Consider the following 17,944-nt stretch of genomic DNA (forward strand, 5'->3'; position numbering starts at 1 on the left):
TTAAAGGTATTATAGATGTACAATAATTAAAATATGTGTATGAGCATGTTATCTGGCAGGATGTTCAATGAAACAGAACAGATACAAAGTGGATATATATTAAATTACTATATAATCATTTAAGCAATGAAAACAATTAAGAAAGGAGCAGTTAGTCAATAAATGACAAGAAAAATTAATCTTTGGTTTCATGAATAATGGTTGGAATAGGTGAGACCAGTGTATGAAAGTCACACAGAGGCCAGAAAAAAGAAAGAGAATATAAACATTGAACTCCTATTTTCCTCTCTATATTAAGTAATGAACATTAATGGAAGTTGTAAAGGAAATAAGAAATGAGATAAAAGCTAGAGGACTAGAAGCCATAAATTCTCTAGATCAGTGTTACTTAAACATAAATGTACATATGATTTTTGCAGGAATCCTGATAAATGCAAATTCTGATCATGCAAGGCTAAGTCAGGTCTGGGATTCTTCTCTCTTAAGAAGAACACATTTAGTGCTAATCTGGTCCCAGGGCCATAGTTTGAGCAGTCCAGCTTTGGAGGGTACAACTACTTTGTACCTAAGATTTAGGTTCCAGGCAGTAGTGATGGTAAAGGAAAACTTGGAAGCTTTTGGAATGCCGGAGATTAGGATTAATAGATAAAATAAGAATTTTCTCTATTATTTCACTTTCCATTAAAAGAAACTCTTTTCTGTTTTGCCAGAGTGCTTATAATTTAATGTTACTTTTGCCTCTGTACTGAAAGGTATTTCAACCACATGGAACCTGGAAATCAAACACATGTTTTTGAATTTCTACTTTTGGGATTTTCAGCACAGTCAGAGATTAAGTTCATTTTATATGGGCTCTTCCTGACCATGTACCTGGTCACCTTCATTGGGAACCTGCTCATCATCCTGGCCAGCAGCTTAGACTCCCACCTGCACACACCCATGTATTTCTTCCTCTCCAACCTGTCCTTTGCTGATATCTGTTTCACCTCAACCACAGTCCCAAAGATGCTCATAAATATCCAGAAACAAAACAAAATTATCACCTACACAGGCTGCATCACCCAGATATTTTTTTTCATTGTTTTTGGGTGCCTAGACAATTTACTCCTGATGGTGATGGCCTATGACCGATTTGTGGCCATCTGTCACCCACTGAACTATATGATCATCATCAATCCACAGCTCTGTGGACTGCTAATTCTGGGGTCCTGGGGCCTCAGCATCATGGGATCATTGCTCGAAACTTTGCCAGTTTTGAGTCTGTTCTTCTGCACAAACCTGGAAATCCCACACTTTTTCTGTGATCTTCCCAAAGTTCTGGAACTTGCCTGTTCTGAAACCCTCATCAATAACATATTAGTATACCTAACAACTGGACTTCTGGCTGTAGTTCCTTTCATTGGAATACTTTTCTCTTATTTTCAGATCCTCTCTTCCATTCTTAAAATTTCATCGGTTGTAGGAAAGTATAAAGCCTTTTCCACTTGTGTGTCTCACCTCTCAGTTGTCTTCCTGTTCTACGGTACAGGGCTTGGTGTTTATTTGAGTTCTACAGTGACACCATCCACTAGGATAACTCTTATTGCCTCAGTAATATATACTTTGGTAACCCCCATGCTGAATCCCTTCATCTACAGTCTGAAGAACAGGGACATGAAGGGAGCCCTCGGGAAGCTGTTAGGCAGGGTGGCTGCTTCTCAGTGATGGAGCCATTGGAAAACTATCATTATTAGCAAGGTTCAAATCATTAGAAGGCATTTTTCATGAATCTTGGATGTATCCAAGCATGAGTTTCTCCTTTATTTTTTGAATAACTATGATATACAATGTATTGTTTGGGACCATTTTTAACACTGTTTTGTAAATACTATCTTCAAATGTGAACTACAGTTTGTGGACCATATTTGTCCTTATGCATGATTTTGTAAATAAAGTTTTATTGGAAACAAGCCACAATCATTTGTTCGTAATTTTCTCTGGTTGCTTTCAAGCTAAAATAACAGAATTTACTAATTACCACAGAGACCATGAAAAATCTAAAATATTTACTATCTTTCCTTTACTGTAATAATTTGTGAACCTCTGAATTAAAGTAGTGCTTTCTCTTCTGTTCTATATTTAATTTTTAAGCACCACATAACTCCCTCAAAATTTTCAATGATATATTTCAAAAACCTCTATTCTCACAATTAATCTAGTGAACAGAATATTTTTACTGTACATAAGATGATAAGTGAAACAATTTTCTCTAAAGAATCTTAATAGTAAGATGGTGTTGGAATAGTTAAGGAGGGCTTCCCTCTCTCACAAAAAGAAATGGAGGGAAGTGGATGTGGCTCAACAGATAGAGTGTCCACCTACTATATAGTAGGTCCAAGGGTTCAATACTGTGTGCAAGGAGTGCCAGTCCACACAAGGATGCCTTGGCATAAGGGTGCCCCCTGAAAGAAGTGGCCCCACGCAAGGAGAGCCACCCTGCACAAAACTGCGACCCACCCAGGAGTTATGCCACATACACACAGAGAGCTGAAGCAGCAATATGATGCAACAAAAAGAGACGCAGGTTCCCAGTGCCACCTGATGAGAATACAAGCAGACACAGAAGAATTTACAGTGAAAGGACACAGATAGCAGACAATGGGGGGAGGGGAAAGAAAGGGAGAGAAATAAATAAATCTTTTAAAAAATAAAAAAAAAGAAATGGAATAAGGGGAGAAACTATCTGAGGGACCTGCTTTGGGTTCTGCATATCAGGAGAATGTTGTGCAACCCCCAGGAGGTGAGGAACAGAGAGAGGAGTAAATTCACTATTTTCAGACAACTAGACATCAGTACAATTAACAAGCAATACTAAGAAAGAAAAATATATGGTGCAGACCCAGGAGCAACAAAAGATCCTTGTGAAACACAGGATTTAGGAAAAGAATCTATGATAATCACATGAAACTCCTAAATCAATTCAAGTAGTTGAAGAAAAATATGACTAATGAGGCAAATGATATTGAAAGGACACTGGGTGAAAATAAAGAACAATTTTAAGTCCCACAAAGAAAAGTAACAGAGCTTATGGGAATGAAACACACAACAGATGAGATTAAAAATACATTAGATGCATATAATAGCAGATATGAATTGATGAAGGGCAGACTTGGTAAAATTGAGGACAGAACATCTAAACTTGAAAAGACAAAACAGAAGGAGAAAAGAATGGAAAAAATGGAACAGGGTCTCAGGGAACTTAATAACACTGTTAAACATATAAACATATGTATTATTTGTGTCCCAGAAGGCAAAGAGAATGGAAAAGGTACTGAAAAAATATTTGAGAAAATAATTACTGAAAATTTCCCAACCTTTATGAAAGACATAAATATCAATATTTAAGAAGCACAATGCACCCCAAATAGAAAAAAAAAAAACATAGAGACTTATCCAAAGACACCTACTATTGAGAATACTAATACAAGAGATGATTACAGGATTCTTTTTTTAACCTTTTTTTCCACACCCTCCTATTCCAACTTTTCAGTTGTTTTTTTGAAGATACACATGAAGATACATAGATCACAAAAAATGTTACATTAAAAATATAAAATGTTCCCATATACCCCCCACCCACCCCCACTCCTCCCCACATCAATAACCTCTTTCATCATTGTAGCACATTAATCTCATTTGGTGAATGCATTTTGGAGCACTACTACACAGCATGGATTATAGTTTACATTCTAAAATCAGCAAGAGAAAAGCAATGCCTCACATATAAGGAAACTCAGTAAAACTAAGCACTGATCTCTTAGAAACCATGGAGGTGAGAAAAAAAGTGGCATGATCTATTGAAGGTACTTAAAGAGAAAATCTGCCAGCCAGTAATACTTTATCTGGCAAAACTGTCCTTCAAAGTTGAGGGTGAGTTGAAAGACTTCACAGACAGAAAAAATTCCAAGAGAGTATGTTATCAAAAGATTAAATTTATAAGAGATACTAAAGGAAATGCTTTGTATTTTCTGTACTCTTCTCCAAATCTCTCACCCTTATTCATTCATTTTAGTAAGCGTGAGCGATTTGGAGAAGAGTATAGAAACAAAGAGTATCAATAAGTATAACTAAGGGGGTAAAGTGGCAGACAATTGTAAGATATGACAATGGAAAACCAAAGGATAAAATGTATGAAATAAGTAGTGCTTTTGCAGTAATAATGTTGAATATCAATTGATTCCATTCCCAATCAAAAGACCTAGATGGACAGAATGGATAAAAAAATTTGAGCCATCTATATGCTGTCTATAAGACACTCACATCAGGTATAAGGAAACAACGAGGTTGTAAGTAAAAGGTTGGAAAAAGATATTCCATGAAATTAATAATCAAAACAGGTCTGGAGTAATACTGATATGGAATAAAATAGATTTTTAAAATTTAATTAACTTATTTTTCATATAATAAACTTTACTTTAAAAGAAGTTTTAGATTACAGAAAAATTACATTGAAAATATAGGGGTACATTAATATTGAAGACTTGGATTATTGATGTGCTTTCTTTTTAAGGCATTGCCTATGTACTCTATGGTTTCTTGCCACTCTGTTTGAGAATATAGCAGGATTCCCGAGGAAGGAAAATTAACATTTTATTGGTAATTGTGTGGGTCTCCACTCACCGAGATAACACATTATGACCAAATGAACACATTCATATTCAATAGGGGCATGCATAGAAAATGAATATATTTTTGATATAAGTTCCCTGTTATCTAAAATATCTTTAAAAATAGATGAGAAAGAAAAAAGAAGAAAATATAATGATTCCCATATGCCCCAACTCACCCCCCTCTCACATTTTTCCCTATTAATAACATCTTACATTAGTGTGGTACATTCTTTATAATTGATGAACGCATACTGAAATATTGCTACTAACAAAGGTCTATAGCTTACCTTCTAGTTTAAACTTTGCAAAGTACAATTCTATACATTTGACAAAATGTATAATGGCCTATATTGATAATTGTAGTATCATGCAGAATAATTCCAATGCTTTAAAAATGTCCTATTTTCCACCTATTCTTCCTTCCCCATCCCTCAAAACCTCTGGTCACCACTATATTTTCTTCTACCTGTACTCTATTAATTTCATGAATCATTTCTTTAAGTTGCTTTTTCCCCATATAATAAGCTTTATTTTTAAAGAAAATTTAGGGGATTCCCATATGCCCTACCCACCCTCCTATTTTTCCCTATTATTTATATCTTGCATTACAGTGGTACATTTGTTACAATTGATGAACAAATATTAAAGCATTGCAACTTACCACGGTCTATAGTTTACCTTATAGTTTACACTTTGGACCACACAATTTCATAGGTTTGACAAAATGTATACTGGCCTGTATCCATTATTGCAATTGCATGCGGAACAAATCCAATACCCTAAAAATGCCCTATGTTCCACCTATTCTTCCCTCTCTTATCTGAATTCCTGGCAACTGCCATCGTTATAATAATGTTTCAAGGTCTTCCATTCCTACAATAGTAATATGTCTAATTTGGTTCATGGTTGCATACTGCCCTTATGATTATTCATTCCTCAATATGAGGATTTGGGGATATTGAGGCCCACACTGCTTATGATTGAGAGGGGATTTAGTTCTTCTGGGGCAGATGGAAGGAATTGTTTTGCTCACAGTTGAAGATACTCTGCTTTTGGGGGTTTGGGTTGTCAAACATCATTTTGTTAGTTGCCTGGGCAATTGTGATGAACAGATTATGTTCTGTTGAAACTTTGCTAAGATTCAGGGCTCAGGGAAGTGGTTGTTGCTCAATCTATTGGGCTCCCATTTACCATATGGGAGGCTCTGGGTTCATGTCCCAGGGCCTCCCTGTGAAAGCAATCTGGCCTGCACCCATGGAGAGCTGATGGCCCGCACCCACAGAGAGCTGACGGTCTGTGCCCATGGAGAGCTGACACAGTAAGATGACACAACAAAGGGAGACAAACAGACACAGAAGAATGCACAGCAAATGGACACAAAAAGCAGACAGCAAGCAAATCACAAGGGGGGGGCGGGATAAATAAATAATAAATCTTAAAAAATAAAGATAAAAAATTTTTTAAAAGATGAAGGGTTCAACCCACATATGGACAAACCGAAGATTTACGTCTCTGGGACATGTATTTAATGGGTATAGTGCTAAGTATAGGATCAAATAGGATAGAAGAATTGTGTAGGGAAATTATCTAACTCTGTTACATTGGGGAAATTTGCACATACCCTTCTCACAAGACTCCTGGCATAACTTGTTTTTCTTCTCACCTATCCCTTTTTTTTTTTTTTTAAGATTTATTTTTATTTTTTATTGGTTGTCTGTTTTCTGTGTCTTTTTGCTGCGTCTTGTTTCTTTGTCCGCTTCTGTTGTCGTCAGTGGATCGGGAAGTGTGGGCGGCGCCATTCCTCGGCAGGCTGCTCCCTCCTTCGCGCTGGGCGGCTCTCCTTATGGGTGCACTCCTTGCGCGTGGGGCTCCCCTACGCGGGGGACACCCCTGTGTAGCACGGCACTCCTTGCGCGCATCAGCACTGCGCATGGGCCAGCTCCACATGGGTCAAGGAGGCCCGGGGCTTGAACCGCGGACCTCCCATGTGGTAGACGGATGCCCTAACCACTGGGCCAAAGTCCGTTTCCTCCCTTTATTTCTTTATCCCTTTTCTTTCTTTTTTCCTTGAAAAATCCTTAACTATCATTTTCACTTTGAACTAGTTTGGGGAAGATTTGGGAAGTTATATACTTGTACACTCACAATAAATCATCTTCTCACTGATAGACCTCTTTCTTTTTTTGGGAGCCAGATCAGATGGACCCTTATATTGGAAAAAGCCATGCTTAAAATAACATTTTTACAACAATGAACTTATATAAAAAGGAAAATTAAATTTTGCTCAATAGTATATTCTGAACAGGTTACCAAATTGATGTATGATTTTTGGTATCTGGAGTCCTTTGAGTTTATCAAAAATTCTTTCACCAGTCACTGGTCAATATACACTTTGGTTTGGGGCAATTTTCAATATTGTAAACAATATTCTGCTGAACATCTTTCTGCCTTCATCTTTGCTCATTTGATGGGTCATTTCCTTTGTAGAATCCATTAGAAAAGAAATTTCTATTTGGAGTATAAGCATATTTTAATATTTCTGACAAATATTTCCAACTTATCTTCCAAAGCTGCTACTCAGTTTTATGTCTCCATTAGGAATGAATGATAGTAACTATTTCCACATTCTTTCTCTAGCAGAGGTTATTATTGTTTTTAATATTTGAAAATCATTAGGGAGTGCATTGACTGGAATTTGGATGTGTTTTTAGATAGGCTAGTTTTGGGGAAATAACTTGTCAAGCCAACCCATTATGTAGTATTTGTTTTAACACCTAGGAAACTAATACAGGTTATTTATAGTCCCCTTTTGTAAACGTTATTGGAGCCTTCAACTTGTTTTTATTGATTTATAAGAGTTTATAGAACACATGAGGTCTGTTAAACTTTATCTTTAATGTTTGACCTTTTTTTTTTTAACACAATGAAAATTATCTATTATTTTATCAAGAGATTTCCTGGCAGAGGAATTCTTTAATCTTTATGGGGAGTAAATTTTGCTCATATTTGGCTATTTGGCTAATGGATTTCATGACATGCCTAAAAAGATCTTATGAAATCCATGGCTTTTTTAATAGTTAACTTTTTCTTTAGTGATTAGTGCAATTAGATTTCTTGGCACCTTTGTTTAAAATCAATTGGTTATAGATGCATAGGGTTTATATATTACTCTCAATCCTATTACATTGGTTTATGTATCTATCCTTCCACAAATTTCAAACTCTTTTGATAACTGAAGCTTTGTAATAAGTTTTGAATTCAGGAATTATAAGCCATCTAACTTAGTTCTTCTTTTTCAAGATTGATTCAGCAAATTTTGAACTTTTGCAATTCCATATGAATTTGAAGTTCACCTTTTCTATTTTTGAAAAATAAAAGAATATTTATGGAATTGCATTAAGTCAGTAGATTGCTTTGGACTCTAGTAATGAATTAATGATATTAAGTCTCCTAAATCTTAAGCATGGGAAGTCATATAATAATTTTCAAAAAGAGAACAACAGTACTTACATAATCTTTTAATGGAGCCAGATAAGTATTTGGAAAATTCAAGCTGAAATAGAAAGGATGACCATGAGTTAACTAGGTGAAAAAGGGTAAAAAATTTGAAGCCAATGAAAGCTTATACAAAAAAACTTTGTGAGAAATATCTTGCTGTGGAAGAAATGCTGAAATAAGACCCATCTGTTTGAAGTGTAGTAATGAAATTGAAGAAGGATGGTAGACAAGATTGGAGGGTAAACAGGGTGTTATTAATTGTGCTAGCTATTAAATTTTCCCAAGGTAAATGGAGTAGCACTAATTGCTTTTAACAGGGGATTCATGATACAATTTACATTTCCAAAATATTATCCAAGCTGATTTGTGAAGATTGATAGGGGAAGGAGCAAGAGTCGATGCAGAGAAACCCAGAAAGAACACAGGGTGGTGATTTAGGCTATGGAAAGAAATGTATTAATGCATCATGAATCAATAATACATTAGACGTCTGAGGTGGAGGTCCTGGGTGAAAACCATGGCTAATTTAAGGATGATTCTCCAAGAACTTACATAGCAGGGATAGTGAAACAATTTTGGTTAAAACTTGTGATAATGCAAAGGAAAAGAGGCGTTAAGCTGGTCGAGATCTTGAAGGTCTTTTAATGCCAGTCTAGGAGGCAGGTACTTCAACTGGAAGTCATTAAATCATGACTTTCATTGGATCCCATGCATTCTACAAAGCAGGATTAAATCAGGCCTTAGTGAGCTTGGCAAAAGGAAAGAGAGAGATGGGCGGGGCAAAATGGTGGCTGAGTGAGCACACCAGGTGGTCTCTCCTGCAAAGAAGTGACTGGGCAGCGTTGGAGGTTCTTTGGGACCGGGCTGTTTCAGGATTTTTGCAGGGCAGAAGGTGCCTGGACATCGATTTGGCGGGAAGGTAACAGAAAATTCATGTATAAGATATAATTGAGACTCTATTACACGGAGGTGGGAGCTTCACGTGGGACACTCCCTCCTGGGGTGGGTGGAGCCGTGGCACCAGTGCTGCGGCGCTGATTTCTGGAGGCTCTGTGGTACTGGGGAATTCATAAGCCCTGAGCAGGCTATTGGGGGGCTAACAGGACAAGAGGCCATTTCAGACTGATTTGGGGAGATAGACAGGAGTTTTATTGCGAAGCAGGGAATTTTTGATTGCGGACACAAATAATAGCGCTTCCGCCTAGAGCCCCACCCCCCCAAGCCCGGCTGCTGATCTGCAGCGGACTTAAATTGCTAGCAATAAAGAGACATCACCAAGAGGCTGTTTCAGGGTCTGGCAGGGTGGGAGGCATCTGGAAGCCGATTAGGGGAATATATTGCGAAGCATGGGAATTTCGGTTTTGGACTCTGTTATCGGTGTTACCAGGTGGAGCCCCACCCCCAGGCCTGGCTACTGACCTGCAGTGTAGAGGCGCCCCCAGGTGGCTGTTCCAGGGGCTTACAGAGTGGGCAGTGTCCTGAAGTCGAATTGGTGATATATCCACAGAATAGACCCCAGTGAGTGAGTGAATTGTGGGGTTCAGACACATAGGATAGAGTTTGCGGATGTGGCCTCTCCCAAAGGGCTGGCAGCCAGCTGTGGGGATCCCTGAGGGCTGTGTTGCGTTGCGGTGCTCCCAGGCTCCCTGTTAACCAGATTTGAGGTTGCCAGGTCTGAGTCCCCTAGACACTGGTGGCCCACACACCAGCGACTCACACCTCTTAAGTCTTCAATATCTCAGACTTTCCGTCCCTGAATCCATCATGCCCTGAGGTCCTTGAATGTCCTAGCCCACAACATTTGCATTTTTTCTGTTGTGTTTTGTTTTGTTTTTATTTTAATTTTTTTAATTTTTTTAATGTTCTGATTGCTAACATTGCATTATCTCCTAGTCTTTTCTCCCAGTGTATCCCACAAAGTCTTTTTTTTTTTTTTCCAGTTATTTAGGGTTTTTTTTGTTGTTGTTGTTGCCATTCTGGTTGTTCTATATCCTTTTATTTTGTTTTCCCTACTTGTTCCACTCCCTTTACCCACCTCCTTTTTCTTTCTTCCTTTCTTTTCTTTTTTTTTCCCCTCTCTCTTGTCCCTCATTTTCTTCTTATTTTATTTTATCTTAATTATACAATGGGTGCTGCAGGGAACACCTCATATTTGCTGGGTTTCCTCATCCTCCGCTGCCTCATTTCTGTGTGAATTGATTTTGGCTACCTACACTATCCCCTTTCCCCTACATCGTGATATCCCCCATCATCTAGTGTCACTACTATATCCCACCTCCCTTTCTTTGATCCCCAAAGTGTCTCACTCTTAATTTCTAATACCTTTGTTTTGTTTTCTGTCTTTTATCCACTCTTGAAACTATTTCCTTTCTTTTCTCTTTCCCTCGCTCATGAAAACAATAGCTTTTTAATTCATACAATATTCCTCCTATATTCAGTCGACTACCCCATTATAAGTACTCTACCTACTGCTATAACTCTACACAACTTACATGAATTTAATATCCATCCTCCCAAATCTCATATTGTTGCTCTGATAACATTTATCACCAATACTACTCTACATTTTTTCCTTGCTTACACAATTGCCTTTCGCTGGCCCTATTACTTTCCTTTAAAGTGAACACAACTAGCAATAAGAAATGAGAATAAGAAGAACAAAGTGACAAAGAGAAGATATAACACTTATGCAAAAACAAGAGCTAATAAATCCCCAAGACTAGACAAAGAAGCTAAGGAACTGATTAAACCTGTCAAGATAAAATGATGACCAGACAGCAACAAAAATCTACCAAACCAGTAATCGGGAAAACGTGGCTGAAACCAATGAACAGACTAAAAACGAGGAAGAGGCCAGAACTTCACACAAGTAATTAAAGTTCTCAGAACATTTATTACCAACAAATTTAATGAAGTAAAGGAAGAGATTAACAACATGAAGACAAAACGTGGAGGGGAAATTGCAGACATATGCAAAAAGATAACAGATATGATGGGAATGAACACCACAATTCAAGAAATCAAAAATACACTTGCAGCAAATACAGGCAGACTAGAAGAGGCACAGCAGAGAATTAGTTATGTGGAAGACAGTCCATTGGAAATCAAACTGATAGTAGAATTGATTGATAAAAAGAGAAAAAAATCCAGCTAGGACTTAGGGACCTGAATGATAATGCAAAACGCTCAAACATATGTATTATAGGCATCCCATAAGGACAAGAGAAGGGAAAGGGGTCAGAAGGAGTGGTGCAGGAAATAATGGCTGAAAACTTCCCAAATCTACTGAAAGAGACAGATGTACATATCCAAGAAGCACAGCGCACTCCACTGGTCATAAACCCCAACAGGCCCACCCCAAGACATATACTTGTCAAATTATCCAATGCTCAAGACAAAGAGAAAATTCTAAAAGCAGCAAGAGAAAAGAAAACCATCACATACAAGGGAAGCTCCATAAGATTAAGTGCTGATTTCTCATCTGAAACCATGGAGGCAAGAAGGCAGTGGTTTGATATAGTCAAGGGACTAAAAGAAAAAAATTTCCAACCAAGAATACTCTATCTAGCTAAACTAGCATTCAAAAATGATGGAGAGTTCAAAATATTCACAGATAGACAGCAACTGAAAGAGTATGCCAACAAGAAACCTCCCCTTCAAGAAATTCTAAAGGGAGTTCTGCAGGAAGAAAGGAAAAAGCAGGACAGGCAGAGTTGGAGGAGAGTGTAAGAACATAAAAAATGACAAAAAGAAAAGGGGAAAAACAAAACAAAACAAAATATGACAAAAAAAGTCCAATCAAAATATGACTAACATAAATAATTCTTTAAAAGTAATAACACTGAATGTCAAGGGATTAAACTCAACTATCAAAAATTCAGATAAGGAAATATGACCCATCTATATGCTGTCTATATGAGACACATCTTAGACCAAGAGACTCATAGAGGCTGAAAGAGAATGGCTGGAAAACAATCTTACAAGCAAACAATAGCAAAAAAGAGGCAGGAGTAGCAATATTAATAACATACAAAATAGACTTTAACTACGAAACAATTGTGAGGGACAAAGAAGGATACTACATATTAGTGAAAGGGACAATCTGTCAAGAAGATCAAACAATCATAAATATTTATGCTCCTAACAAGGGCTTCTATAACACATGAGGCAAACACTGGAAAAACTAAGTGAAATAATATATGCATCTACAATTATAGTGGGGGAGTTTAATACACCACTATCAACTCTGGACAGAACATCTCAAAAGAGAATCACTAAAGAAACAAAATATTTGAACAGTATATTAAAGGAGCTGGATCTAAAAACATATATAGATCATTACACCCAAACACAGCAGGATATACATTTTTCTCAAGTGCACATGGATCATTCTCCAAGATAGACCATATGCTAGGCCACAAAGAAAGGCTTAATGAATTCAGAAAGATCGAAATCATACAAAATAATATCTCTGACCACAGTGGAGTAAAGCTGGAAATCTGCAAGGGCCAGAGGCCCAGATTTCACACCATGATTTGGAAATTAAACAGCACACTGTTAGAAAAACAGTGAGTCAAAGAGGAAATCTCAAAAGAAATCAATGACTACCTTGAAACAAATGATAATAACACAACATACCAACATTTATGGGATGCAGCAAAAGCAGTACTGAGAGGGAAATTTATAGCCATAATTTCATACATCAAAAAAGAATAAAGAGCAAAAATTGAAGAACTAACTGCACATTTGGAGGAATTAGAAAAAATACAACAAAGTAATCATACAGGAAGAAGAAGGAAGGTAATAACAAAGATAAGAGCAGAACTAAATATAATAGAAAATAAGAAAGCACTGGAAAAGATAAACAAGACCATGAGCTGTTTTTTTGAGAAAATCAATAAAATTGACAAACCTTTAGTGAGACTAACAAAGAGAAAAAGAAGGAAGATGCAAATACACAAAATAAGAAATGAGAAAGGAGATAGCACCACTGACCCCACAGAAATAAAGACTATCATAAGAAGATACTTTGAAAACCTATACTCCAACAAAAATGACAATTCAGAGGAAATGGACAAATTCCTAGACACACATAAGCAGCCTATATTTACGAAAGAAGAAATTGACGATCTCACCAAACCAATCACAAGAGATAGAATCAGTTATTAAAAACCTCCCAACTAAGAAGAGCTCAGGGCCAGATGGCTTCATAGGTGAATTCTACAAAACATTCTGGAAAGAACTAACACCAATCCTACTGAAACTCTTCCAAAAAATTGAAACAGAAGGAACATTGTCTAACTTCTTCTATGATGTCAACATTACCCTAGTACCAAAGGCAAACAAAGACACCTCAAGAAAGGAAAATTACAGACCAATTTCTCTCATGAACCTAGACGCAAAAATGCTTAATAAAATACTTGCTAATTGTATTCAACAACATGTTAAATGAATTATACACCATGACCAAGTGGGATTCATTCCAGATATGCAAGGATGGTCCAACATAAGAAAATCAATCAATGTAATATACCATATAAACAGATTGAAGGAAAAAAATCACATGATTATATCTATAGATGCAAAAAAAGCATTTGACAAAATACAGCACACTTTCTTGATAAAAACACTCCAATAGATTGGAATACAGGGAAAATTTTTGAACGTGATAAAGAGTATATATGAAAAACCTACAGTCAACATTGTTTACAATGGAGAAATCCTAAAATCCTTCCCTCTAAACTCAGGAAAAAGGCAAGGATGCCCACTGTCTCACCTTCTATTTAACATTGTCTTAGAAGTTCTTGCTCAAGCACTGAGGCAAGAACCAGATATAAAAGGCATTCAAATTGGAAAGGAAGAAGTCAGAATTTCATTATTTGCAGATGACATGATGCTATTAATAGAAAACCATGAGAGATCTAAAACAAAGCTTCTAGAACTCATAAATGAGTTTAGTAAAATCACAGGTTATAAGATCAATGCACAAAAATCAGTAGCATTTCTGTACACCAATAAAGAGCAAGATCAGGGGGAAATCAAGAAACAAATACCATCTACAATAGCAAATAAAAAATCATATTTAGAAATAAACTTAACTAAAGATGAAAAAAACTTATACACTGGGAACTATACAAGACTGTTCAAGGAAATCAAAGACCTAAATAAATGGAAGAATATTTCCTGTTCATGGATAGGAAGACTAAATATTATTAAGATGTCTATCTTACCAAAACTGATCTACACATTCAATGCAATCCCATAAAAATCAACACAACCTTCTTTAAGGAACTAGAGGAACTACCTATGAAATGTATTTGGAAAGGAAAGAGGCCCCGAATAGCCAAAGACATATTGAAAAAGAAAAACAAAATTGGAGGAGTCACACTACCTGACTTCAAAACATACTACAAAGCTACAGTACTGAAAACAGCATGGTATTGGCGTAAGGAGAGACACACAGACCAATGGAATCGTATTGAAAGTTCTGATACAGAACCTCATATAAATAGCCATATAATATTCTATAAAGCCACCATACCCTCTCAACTGGGAGAGAATGACCTTTCCAAGAAATGGTGCCTGGAGAACTGGATAGCCATATGTAGAAGAATGAAAGAGGATTACCATCTCACAACTTATACAAAGATCAACTCAAGATGGATCAAAGACCTAAATATAAGAGCCAAGACCATAAAGACCTTGGAAAACAGTGTAGGGAAACATCTACAGGACCTTGTAATAGGAAATTGCTTCAGCAATATCACACCAAAAGCATGAACAGCAAAAGAACAAATAGATAAATGGGACTTCCTCAAAATTAAAGCCTTCTGCACCTCAAAGGAGTTTGTCAAGAAAGTAAAAAGGGAACCCACACAATAGCAGAAAATATTTGGCAACCATATATCTGATAAGAGACTTATAACTTGCATATATAAAGAACTCCTATATCTTGAAAATAAAAAGATAAACAACCCATTTAAAAAATGGGGAAAAGATTTAAACAGACCCTTCTCCAAAGAACAAATACAAATGGCTAAAAAGCACATGAAAATTGCTCCAAATCTCTAGCTATAAGGGAAATGCAAATCAAAACTACAATGAGATACCATCTTACTCCCATAAGATAGGCAGCTATGAAAAAAGAAGAATACAAATGCTGGAGAGGATGTGAAGAAAGGGGAACACTCATCCACTGCTGGTGGGAATGCAGAAGGATCCAACCATTCTGGAGGACAGTTTGGCGGTTTCTCATAAAACTCACCATAGATTTGCTATATGACCCATAATTCCATTGCTGGGTATATACCCAGCAAAACTGAAGGCAGGACACAAACCGATATGTGCACACCAATGTTCATAGCAGCATTGTTCACTATCACCAAAAGATGGAATTGACCCAAATGCCCATCAACAAATGAGTGGATCAATAAAATGTGGTATATACATACAATGGAATACTACTCGGCTGTAAGAACAAATACACTACAAACACACGTGATAACATGGATGAATCTTGAGAACCTTATGCTGAGTGAAGCAACCCAGACATTGAAGGACAAATACCACATGACATCAATGATATGAAAAAAGCAAGGTACCTCAGAGAGCTAGAGACTGGAAGATATGCTTATAGAAATCGGGGGGTGGAGGAAGGATGTGAGCTGGCATCTGCAGGGGTGGAATCTATGATGAGCTGGTGGTAAGTATGAGCACAAAGAAGCGATAAAATGGGAGCAAGTGGTTGCCTTTGGGTGGGGCTTTGCGGGTTTGAGGGGGGCTGGGGATGGGAGGATGGGTAATATTGCCCAAAAAATTGGGGGGAGGGAGGGGCAACATATGAACATAGGAGACTGTCAGGTGTTGGTTGAGAGTAAAATGCTGAGAAAACCATATCAAAATATAAGTAGGAGGGTTACCTGTTTAGGATGCTCGGAGGGGATGGTCTGACGCGGGACGGACTCCTGGGGAATGTCTGAATGCTCATTTTCCCAGGGTGGGTTGTACCATTGGTTAGAGACCCAAGTAGTGAGAGTGGGGGTTGACCCATATCCTGGGGAGGACTAATGCCATCAAATAGAGGGAACTGTGTCTCTCGAAAGGGTGACTCCGAGGGCATTAGGGCAGTTGAGCAAGTCAGGACCTGAACACTGTTTTAAGTATCTCTGGACATGGCTCCTCAGGAAATGGAGATTGGCTGTCACTGTGGGCCCCAAGGGGAGGGGAAAATGGATATTGAATGGATGGAACCAAGGTAAATGTGGGGGCAAGAGAGGAGTTTCGCGAGAGTACACAAGGATGGATATAAAACATGTAATATTACACCAAAAACATATAGGTGCTGACAGACTAATAATGTAAACCATAATGTAAAACTTAGGATAACTAAAAAATTTAGAAAATTGTATATACTAAAGTATGGACCACAATGTAAGCATAGTTGTCACCTTGTTTGAAAGCTATTGTCTCGGAGTCTGTACATCAGTTTCAGTAAATATGATATGAATAAGTTAAAAGATTATTGCTGTGGAAGGGAAAAGGTTTTATGGTGGATGTGTGGGAGTACTCTATATTGTATATATGAATTACTATGGTCTAAGGCTCTTGTGAAGAGAGGCTCAATAATTAGGAAAAAAGAAAAGAAAAAGATAGGATGTAGAATTTTTCCAAATCAATATGTATTCTATATCTAACCTTTAAACTCATTGCTATATTCCATTTTACTAGTAAGGGAACCTGACATTATATTGGGCTTCAGTTTTCAGGAAGTTTTGGATCACAGAGTGGTTCAACAATGGCAGCGGAGGAATACTGGTATGGGATGTTATTGATAGGCAATATATGGTTGACAGGGAGTTATACAGGGCATGTGTCTAGGGTGCATGGAAATGTTTGTATATACTCATAGTGGAAACAATTAAAAACAATAGCTAGGGGGAGTACTGCGTTACTGTCCGGGGGGGGGGGGGAGGGCTCTTTCGTGGTCCCTAGGGGAGCAGCAGCAGTCCCCCAGGTGCAACGGTAAGGACCAGGAAGGAATGAGGGTCCAACAGTGAGCGCCTGATACTAATGACTATGTTTGTGAGCCTATATGCCTGAAATAAGAACAAAGCCTAGAGCAGCACTATGCCTAAGAGTTCCCTCCTGACAGCCTCTGTGTTACTCAAATGTGGCCAGCCTTGAAGCCAAACTCAGCATGTAAACAAAATGCCTTCCCCCCAGTGTGGGACTTGACACCTGGGGATAAGCCTCCCTGGCACCAAGGGATCACTACCAAGTGCCAGCTGATAATGCAACTAGAAAATGACCTTGAATTGGTTCAACGTGGACCAGCAGAATGTCCCTGTCTACATATAATCACAGGAGTTTAAAATGCTGTTTGACCTAAAGTAAGGGGGAAATGGAAAGGACAAATGAGTTTATATGGTTATGAGTCTCTAAAAAAGAGTCTGCATGTTTTCAGAAGGATGGCCCCTATGCAAACCTGAGCAGAGTCTCAGAGACAGATAAAGTAGATACAACCCCAGGTATTGTTCCTTTTGAGGGCTAAAGAGACGCACAGGTTCTATGGTCATGGCAGATGGGGTTCACTGCCATGTCAGTTGGCCCTTCTTTGGAACTTGTGTTTCTGCGTGATGGAATTGGACTCAGATGGGATCTCTTTTCACAAGCCTTTCATGCTCCTTTACTGGAATTGTAGTTGGTGCTGGAGATTAAGATATATCTAGGGGATTTGAATCTCTCGACTGACAATATGATAACCAGTCCCTGACCTCAACAGACTTCAACTCCTACAC

General features: G+C 37.7%; 1 protein-coding gene across 1 annotated transcript; it reads left to right on the top strand.

Annotated features, from left to right (window-relative positions):
* The first annotated feature begins 765 nt into the window (after positions 1-765).
* Positions 766-1,704, top strand: LOC101432254 (olfactory receptor 7C1-like). Its single transcript, XM_023584422.2, has one exon. It carries the CDS (start codon positions 766-768, stop codon positions 1,702-1,704), a length of 939 nt encoding a protein of 312 aa, XP_023440190.2.
* Positions 1,705-17,944: the final 16,240 nt, after the last annotated feature.

Source organism: Dasypus novemcinctus, chromosome 19 (assembly GCF_030445035.2).
Source record: "Dasypus novemcinctus isolate mDasNov1 chromosome 19, mDasNov1.1.hap2, whole genome shotgun sequence".
NCBI classification, from domain to species: domain Eukaryota; kingdom Metazoa; phylum Chordata; class Mammalia; order Cingulata; family Dasypodidae; genus Dasypus; species Dasypus novemcinctus.